Source organism: Thalia democratica, chromosome 7, assembly GCF_965202585.1.
Source record: "Thalia democratica chromosome 7, ktThaDemo2.hap1.1, whole genome shotgun sequence".
NCBI lineage: Eukaryota > Metazoa > Chordata > Thaliacea > Salpida > Salpidae > Thalia > Thalia democratica.
Window position 1 is genome coordinate 8,048,749 of NC_139171.1, and position 9,939 is coordinate 8,058,687.

The 9,939-nt window shown below is 29.0% G+C and overlaps 1 protein-coding gene across 1 annotated transcript; it reads left to right on the top strand.

Annotated features, from left to right (window-relative positions):
* Window positions 1–1,321: 1,321 nt before the first annotated feature.
* On the top strand, window positions 1,322–7,921 carry LOC145840560 (glutamine synthetase-like). The gene is made up of 8 exons (XM_082947860.1): window positions 1,322–1,496; window positions 1,792–1,953; window positions 2,393–2,539; window positions 3,560–3,687; window positions 4,821–4,897; window positions 5,146–5,268; window positions 6,053–6,233; window positions 7,442–7,921. The coding sequence occupies exons 1-8, from the start codon at window positions 1,337–1,339 to the stop codon at window positions 7,580–7,582; spliced, it is 1,119 nt and encodes a 372-aa protein (XP_082803986.1). The 5' UTR covers window positions 1,322–1,336; the 3' UTR covers window positions 7,583–7,921.
* Window positions 7,922–9,939: the final 2,018 nt, after the last annotated feature.

Here is a 9,939-nt window from a genome sequence, read left to right on the forward strand (position 1 = left end):
ATCTAAAATTAAAATAAAAAATTTAATTTAGTTAAATTTACACAATGATTAGGTTATAATAGGCATTCAAACCATCCAAATATTATTAATTATTAAATTATAATTAATTGTTCTTCATTTAAGTAAAAATTGTAAATGTCAGGTTTCTGCATAAAATTAAATTATGTAATACATAAATTGCATTACTAATTGATATTTACAATTAATTAACCAGCTTCTATTTATAATGGCATTAAAAGTAGATGTAGAGTGTTAATTACCATGACAAATAAATAATAAACTTTTCTTTTTTATGTCTGATTAGTTTGATATAAAAACGTTCCATCTACTTGACAAGGTCTACAGTTTAAAAAGATCAAAGTTAAAATGTTTTATGTTGTACTTTTTGCCAAGTTAAGCAGCAGTTTTAAACTAACTTGATGGTATAGTGCATTCATCTGTGGGGGTTTATATAGGATTATAAACAGTATTTATAAAGTGAGGACATACTAAATTTATTCATTCCTTTAACTGAACCACTTACTTATAAAAAACACAATCTTCTGCTAGTTTAAATCTTTGATCCATTCCCACAAAGCTACCAAATAAACTAATATTATTCTAAAGTTACTGGCCGAAATATTTTTCAATTTAAACTAAATTTTTGACATAACATATTCTCAATTACAGCCTTATGATGAGCTTTTTGTTGTAGCATCTGCTTGGGGGTTGAGCTTTATAATTTTCCCACACTTTGTGGATTTTATTGTTTATATTTTATCATTGTGAGTTTTCTATAAATTGCGTGCCATCATAGGATTTTTCTATCAAGATAGTATATGTTTAGTTCAGTTCTTGTTTTATTAAAAGTAGAAAGATAGAAAAGATAAAAACAAATACCTATTGACACAATCGACTGATCTAACCAGCCACCTTTAAACTTAATATGAATAACAGTCTAGATAAGTAAGTAGTTTTAAAATGTAAAATACTTTTTTCAGTGTATCACTCTAATTTTATGTACAGAATAAGTTACCACAAATTGGCTCTGGGTCTGCTACATAAAAACATACCAATTAATTATAATTAAAAAATGGGTAATAAATTATTACTTAAAATTTTTCTTTCAACAATGTACTTGTAGTCAATCTATCAAACTAACAAATTTTATCACATAATATTTTACTAATCAACAACCAACAGCAATTATAAGCAGCCAATTAAGTCACTTATAAAACTAACAGTTATATAAAAAAAAGTAAAAAATACAGTACAGAATATTTGTAAGCCCTTCTGCCATTAATTAAAAAAAAATTCAAAATACATTTCATTTCATAGGATTGTAAATTATATAATCATGCCATCAGCAGCCCTTCTCAACAAAGCAGCCAAGGCCAAGTATATGGACCTGCCCACCGGAAACATCTGCCAGGCCATGTACCTGTGGATAGACGGAAGCGGGGAGTCCATGAGGTGCAAGACCAGGAGCTTGGAGAAAGTGCCCACCAGCATTGAAGGTAATTTGAACTTTTGTAATCTGAAATGATGTATGTACTAGTTAGTGATTTTTGTTAAAGTTGAACTGTTATAAATTTTAATATGTTGCAAACAACCTTTTAAGGGGAACAATTCCTTTTTTCACAGTAATAATCAGTTGCGCATTTTGTGATTTTTTGTTTAACTAAAGTTAGTATGCATGTATATTTTGTTTTAATCACACACGTCCCAATGCAGACCTTCCCTTAAGTAGCCAAACAAAGTAATGCTAATACATTATAAATTTTTTTAACAATTCACTTCATCACCCAACAGAGCTCCCAATGTGGAACTTCGACGGTTCGTCAACCGGCCAGGCGGAAGGTTCCAACTCGGATTGCTACCTGAAGCCGGCAGCCATGTTCAAGGATCCGTTCAGGGGAGCCCCCAACATTCTGGTCATGTGCGAAGTCCTCAACTGCAGGATGGAACCAGTGGGTACGTGGAAATGGTTTTTTATTATTGGTTACATTATTGGTTACATGAAAATAAACTTTTAATTTACGAAATTTTACAATGGCAACCTATAAAATAATACTGCCAACTTTTATCTAACTTTTCATCAAATTACTTTGTTATTCAACTACCCTACATTTAAACAACAAATTTGATTAAAAACACGGTTTGTTAAAACGAATTATCGCAACCAAAAACACACAGGAAGTACTTATAGATTAGAAAAAAAAGAGATAAGAACTAAGATTGTGTTATATAAGAATAAATTAAAAAAAGTAGAGTTTTCTTATCTGAGAATACCAACACGTTTTAGTTCACCACAAAAGTTTAAGAATAATTCTTGTTTACTAAAGTTTAAGTAAAAAAAAGTATTTTATTTAAACAATAATAACTAACAAATAATACTAAAACTAAACTGCAGACACCAACCACCGTCAGACCTGCGCTGCTGCCATGGAACAAGTAAAATCGGAACACCCGTGGTTCGGCATGGAACAAGAGTACACACTGTTGGATGTCGACGGTCACCCCTTCGGATGGCCCAAACAGGGTTTCCCTGGCCCACAAGGTTGATAAAAATATAATAAGTATTTAGTACTAATTACTTGATGTTGTTATAACAACCCGGATGGCTATTAAAACCATATTTACTGCCATTTTACCTGGAAAACCTAGAATTTGACAATTCAGGCAGAAAAAAAACCTGGAGTTTTAGCAATTTTAACATTTTCAGTAGTAAAGTTTTGATTTTACATAAAAAAATTATCATATAAACAAAAAGTTTTTGATATCTTCAAAATTTATTTTAGTAAAAGGCATATTAAAGTAGCTTAACAGTGTCTTTTCATTTTTTTTATATATTATTTAACACAGTTTCTTACCTTAAACTTAACTCTGAACTAAAATTAGACCCAGAGTGTGTACTTTAAAAAACCTGGAAGAAATTTGAAAACCTGAAAAAATTTTTGAAAAAAAGAATGGCAACCATTTTTTCCTGAACAATTTAAACGAATGGAAACAAGAGTTTACTATATAGAATTTTTAGCCTGCAGCTAAAATCTGTTTCTTTAAAAGTACTGTTGAAAGTTTAAGGGTGTAAGATTTTTCAATTTATTGTTGTCTTTTAGTTATCATACCCAAAAATAACATTTTATACAGTTAAGTAAGTGTTTAAAAAAATATTATTAAAAATTTTCATCTGTTATGAAGACTTTCAAAAAGAGTCCACTAAATTACTACTATAGTAAAAGTTGGGTAAACTTTAGAAGTTGAAGTATTTTGATAAAAGGCTTCAGTCCACTTATAGAGTGTCTTATGTAACTTTTGTACAGTTTCCAATAAAAAGTCACATGACCACTTTGGTGCGGAAACTTGAGTTTCAAATGTTTTTGAAATAAGTTCGCATGTTTATAAGTTTTGATTGAAGTTTTTGTCACAATCATTTGTTTGAAGTTTTGTTAAATATCATCAATTTTTATATCTTTTTCAAACTTTAAGACTACTTTTTTTGTTAGAGTTTATCAAATTAAGGCTCTTGTCAGTTATTATTAACTTGCTATTTTTACAACAAGTCCTTATAACTTCGCAGGTCCCTACTACTGCGCAGTGGGTACTGGTAACGTGTACGGACGTGAGGTGGTTGAGGCCCACTACAAGGCGTGCATATACGCCGGAGTCAAAATTTCAGGAACCAACGCCGAAGTTATGCCCGCTCAGGTATTTTTCACATTAACATGCAACATTAATTAAAATTTTATTTGTAAAATTCAGTTTTACCCTAATGGATCTTAAAATTTAAATCTGAAAAATAGAGGTAAAACAAAACATGGAAGATTACTAAAAAGTTTCGAGTCATGTACTAGAATTACTTAATAAATTAAAAACTTTAACTTAGGTATTGAACATAGAAACACTAAGTTTAAAAATACAATCAGCTTTATAAAGTTTAAAGATTAAACTATGTCTAAAAATATGTCTAAAACTTTATGAACCTGGGGAAAAGGAAAGCGATGTTTAAAATATGGGCTATTAGTTTTGTAATTATTTTTTCAAGCGGTTGAAAATATTTTTTATTATAATTAAAAGTTTTGTTTAACTAGTTTATTTTCTGTTTTGCAACTTGTGGGATTAATAAAATTTATAACTTGTTTTTCTTCATCTGTTTAAAAGAATGTTTTCTTACAAACAAAGTTAATGAAAAACTTGACCAAGTTAAAACCAAACAGTTGTTTTGAAAACATACTTGTTTACCAAAATACCATACGCCTGAGAAAAACAAAATAATTGAATTAAACTATTAACCCTAACAAGCAAGTATGTTTACTTGCTTGAATAAGATAAATGATTACCAGCGGTTTTTCGATAAAAACAAGTTATTTTTTACATATGGCAATTATTTTCAATTAAAAGTTAATAATAATTTATTAAAACACCAAATAGTTGTTTTAATAAGTAGAGTTTAAGCAAACTTAAGTTTTTGAACATGTTATTTATTAGAAGGTAAATAAAATAGCAAAGGTATTTTAAAACGTGATAAGTTTCTTTCGAAAGTTATTTAAAGAAAAAAAAACTTAACGAAAGGTGTGATGCCTCATTAAACATTAAATGTAATGATATTTTTTAATATTACTTAATCGATAATTGAAGAATTATTTTACCTTTATTTCATTTTTTTTTAATTAACAAGCGTAATAAGTATGAACTAACTGAGAAGCTTCAAAAAGCTTCTTGTATTGAAAGTAATAAGCAAAAACATCTAAGATATCTCAGTTTCAAATAAAACATATGAGATAGTTATAAAGTAATTAAAAATTTTAATAACAATCCTTACTAAATAAATATCTCAACAGTGGGAATTCCAAGTAGGACCATGTGAAGGAATCAGTATGGGAGACCATCTCTGGGTGGCAAGATTCCTCCTTCACCGGTAAGTGTTTATTAGTAAATCCATTAACAACTGGTGTCACTTTGATAATTATTCAAAAATTTAAACATTAAGTTTGGGTTTCTAATTTATCAAGTTTTTAGTATCTTAAGCCTTTTGTCAATAGCTTAACTTTTTAGCCCGTAAAGTAAATAAAAATCTTGGAAAAACTGTTAATAAAAAAATCTTAAGGCAAGAGAGCTCTTATCTTTAAACATCACTAAATGTAAATTACTAATTACTCGTAACAGTGTATGCGAGGATTTCGGAATTGTAGCCACTTTCGACCCCAAGCCAATGAAGGGTGATTGGAACGGTGCCGGTTGCCATATCAACTACTCAACTGAAAAAATGAGGGAAGAAGGCGGCATCGAGTTAGTTGCTTGTTCGGGGATTTTTTATTTAATATAACTTAGTCTACTGCTAATCGGTGTAACTAACTTATTAGATAACTAAAATATAAAAGACAAGCGTATTGTTGACATGGAGTTGAGTTTTGATTAAACTTTAAGAACATTTAGTTAATGTAGTATTTTTGTAAGTTTAAACTCAAATTAACTAATAAATGTAAAGTTTTGTTTTGTGTTCTGAGTAATTTGTAAGTGCCAGGCAAAAGTGATTTGAATCTTAAAAAAAACAACAATTAACTTATAATCTCCTCAAATGTTATCAAACATAAGTGCTTATAAAATGTAAATGTTTAGTTTAGTACGCAAAATGAAATTATAGTAGCTTACATAACAAAATTGCATAAAAGTTTCCAAATTTTTACTAGACTGAAAGTATAAACCGCAAACACCGTTTAACTAAAAAATTGTCTAGTTACGTAACTCATTACAAATCGTGTACAGTTATGTGTGGAGTACAGTGAGTGTTGTTAGTAGGAAGTGATTGTAAATACAAAACATAGCTTAATCATTTCTCTTGCATAACATAATTTAAACTTAGTTAAACTTAAGTGTTAAGCTAAGTTCTGACAGTTTGTGCTTGAACAAAACAAAATGCAAGCTTTTAAATTTGAACTTTCAAAAAATATCTTGGCAAATTAAACTAAATTAAGAGTAATTATTGCACATAAACACAAAGCTTTTTTTTAATATAACAAGGGTATTTAAATTTTTTACTTTTTCAAAATTTAACCAACATCCAATTCAACAGGGAGATCAACACTGCGATCGAGAAGCTGTCTAAGCGCCACGCGTACCACATCCAGGCGTACGACCCGCAGGGGGGCAAGGACAACATCAGGAGGTTGACGGGGCTCCACGAGACGTCCAACATCTTCGACTTCTCGTCGGGTGTCGCCAACAGGCAGGCTTCCATCAGGATTCCCAGACACGTCAGTTTCTTATAGATTTTATTTTGAATTTTTTTTACAAGTAAATTTCAAATTAATAACTTTAAAATTATACCTGGGCTTATAGTTGTACGCAGTTGCACGATTTTATTATGTTTGCACTGAAAAAAAGTAAATTTCAAATTAATAATTTCAAATTTACACCAAGGCTCATACAACCTAGTAGTTCACCTAGTAGTTATGTGTACTTGAAGGCAATTTGAAGCTTGAACCTTCAAAATAGGAGTTATAAATAATATATTTGAACTTTTCATCTTTCATATAGGCTACATTAATCCGTTATCTTTCATTTGCTTGAAAATTGTATTCTTCCATCAGGATTCCCAGACACGTCAGTTTCTCAGATTTTATTCGTTGTTTTTTTACAAGTAAATTTCAAGTTAATAACTTTAAAGCTTATACCAGGGCTTATAGTTGTACGCTAGTTGTGTTATGGTAATTTAACGCTTAAACCTTCCAATTAGGAGTTATAAATAGTTTTATAAATAGTATTATAATATTAACATAATATTTATTATTATTAAATAATATTATAAATAATATTTGCACGCTTCATCTTTTATATAGGCTATATTAATCCGTTAACTTTCAGTTGCTTGAAAATTGTATTTAAGTGTGTTTTCTAGTTTTGAATAGTATTTACTGCCTTATGTCAATAGCGATAAGAGCCAAAACATGGAACTTAAATGAAACTGCATTTTGAACATTAAATTTAAGTAAAATATAAAAGTGTAAAATGTTTGTGATAAATTTAAGTTGTTAATTTACCAAGTATGATTCACCGTTAGTAAGAAGAAAAACTCGTTTGACTTGACAGTCATGTAATCAACATTGAAAAGTTTTATGAAATGGTTTTATAGTATTTAAGAAACAAATACTGCATAAACAGTTCCAGAAAATAAAAGTAAAAGAAAACTTTTGAGACTATAAATATACATTTATATCTTATCAATTTATAACATTAATATACAAGTGTCAATCAGTTACACTTAAACCTGTGTTAGTTTAATAAATGATGAGTACTATTTAACTTGTTATTATCATTTATTCCAGTGAACTTGTTTCGCAGGATCTTTATTAGCAAACGATTAACTTTAATATGAATACTATAGAGTAGTTATTAATATTTACTATATAATATAATACTTAATAATACTTATCTTAACATAAAATCCCCCTCCTCGAAACAGGTCGGCGAGGAGAAGAAGGGATACCTGGAGGACAGGAGGCCCTCCTCCAACTGCGACCCCTACACCGCCACCGAGGCCATTGTGAGAACGACCATTTTGAACGAGGAGGGAACCGAGACCCTGGACCACCTCCACTACTAGGCAGAATTGAAAACGTCCGAAATCGTCGACATCTTTCCCGCCCAAAATATTTTTAGAAGATTTTTGTTCGCGCTGTTGTTTTCATTCCTCGATATTAGATGAGCACCACCTAAAGTTGTTCAAACTACCTTAAAACTTTTAAATCTATACTTTGATGTTCACAACAAAAGTTTCTTTTATATACATTTAATGAAAATAGTTAGCTATTATTTTTTGTGCCTGCCGCTTATTAGTTACACATTAGAAACGTACACATTTATTATCTAGCTTTTATAAAGTTTTAATTTGCTACAGAACGTATTGTATTATTTTAGTGAATAAAATTGCTACTCACTGAAAGGTTTGTTTTTATTTCTAACTTATAATAGAGAAGATTGCTATAAGGTTTTTAAAGTAAGGCTTTCTGAATTTAACATGTTCCCGAAGATAAACACCAGATCTCTATCAAGATGATTAAATTACTTAGTTATTTCACATAGCGTTTTCTAACAATTCTTCAAACAGTTTCAATAATCGGCCTTTACATAACACAAGTAAAAACGTTTACAGTAAAGCTTATGTAACCGAATACTTACTCAAAACGAAATTCCACGAAAAATCATAAACTTCCAAAGCCACTTGAAGTTTTGTTTACTTAGTTTCCACAAAACTCCATCACATGCAACCACTTTAGCTTTGTTCTTTTTATTTAAAGCTGTGTATAAAAGAGGAGTGTTAAAGTAATATGAACCAATGGGAAGTATTTTTGTTGAAGTGGTGCGAAAAGCTCATACGTATGAAACACTTGAGTTGGAAAACACAATAACGTTTTACGGTTAAAATGACTGCTAGGTTTTATTTATAAATATTTCTATACGCGCATGAGAAAATTGTTATTTTCAACTGTTTAAAATGCTAAATCACGATTTTAATGTATTTATAGCATTTTGATTTTAAGTTTTTAGTTCTTCTGACTTACGTCGTTATTTATTATTTTCAGCTGAAATGTAATAGCTTGACCATTACTAACTAAGTTTTATGAATGATTTTTTTCAAATTGATAGTTCTTTAAAATATTAAATATGTTTTGAATTATACAAATGCAGTGTACTTACAAATTTAAAGCTAAATATATACGGATTAGTTCGAAAAAAAATTAATTTTTTTAAAATCATTTTTGTAATGTAAATAGTATTTTTATTGTAAACTCTTGTTAAGTACAAGTTTATTTTCTTTTATTGCTGAGAAATCTGTACAATTCTAATGTATTTAAGTTTATTAAATTAGTTGAATCAAGTAATTAGTTTCATAAATACCTTACACTTCTTAAATTGTTCATGAGATAAACTAAGTTATACTAATTAATGCTTGAAAACTATTCCATAGTCAAACTTTTATAAGAAACTAAGTGACGTTTTCGAACGCTTGAAAAATGTGCTATATTACATAACTAAAGAATTTTACATAATGATTGAAATAATCCAGCCTGCAAGCCAGAGCATTTCAAGCGTATAATAAAGCACAACTAGTGTTTTGGTTCCTTCCTATACTTAATTATTACTAGGAACTTTCCAATAGCCTGATTAAATTTAGATTTATAGCATTTTTTAATAAGTACTTGAATAAAAACAAAAGGAAACTCTTTGTTCTTATCTAAAATTTTGTATGCTTAATGTTACAAAAAAAAGTTCCTTCTAAAAAATGTTTCAAATAAAACACTTTTTATAGTTTTGGTTATCTAAGTGCTATTGTATATGTCATAAGACCTTACTTTTGAAAAACTACTAATTATGTTAACGTATAAGCTTAGTGTTGAAAGCGTTTAAACCAGAGAAGCAGTTTGTAAATATTTTATTAGTTTTGTAAATAATTAAACGGTTTTAAATTTTCTCTTTGTAATGCATTTTGCAAGCAGGTTTATTTAAAATAATACCTTATTGTTTGTTACTACTAGGCTTTTCTACCAAAAAATTATGTTTTTAATTTTACAGTTTAAAGATATATTATACATTTGTCAATATTTGTACACACTTAGGTTTTACTGTGGAGAACAACTTTAATTTATCTATATTTCATCAAACAGTGTATAAACTTTATTGCAAAACCCAAAATTAACTTTACTAAGTTGTTTGTAGTTTAAGCATAAAGATTGTTATTTTTGTTCTTAACAACATCTTATACAGCCTGTTTATCAAAGCCTCAAGTAATATTTTAAGTTTAACACAAATAGCTGTAAAATACTAATGTTTTATCACCAGCTAGCTGCAGCTGCATTGTTTTTATATTCTTTAGCAGAGCCTAAAATAACTTAAGAAAACAAAATTATAATTTAAACTGTTTCTAGATTCATTTGTTTTTTTCTTTTATTTCAACATCCT

Coding starts and splice junctions, on each gene's coding strand:
- LOC145840560 (XM_082947860.1), top strand. CDS start 1,337: ATGCCATCAGCAGCCCTTCTCAACAAAGCAGCCAAGGCCAAGTATATG. Junction 1,497..1,791: donor AGTGCCCACCAGCATTGAAG/GTAATTTGAACT, acceptor ATCACCCAACAG/AGCTCCCAATGTGGAACTTC. Junction 1,954..2,392: donor CTGCAGGATGGAACCAGTGG/GTACGTGGAAAT, acceptor ACTAAACTGCAG/ACACCAACCACCGTCAGACC.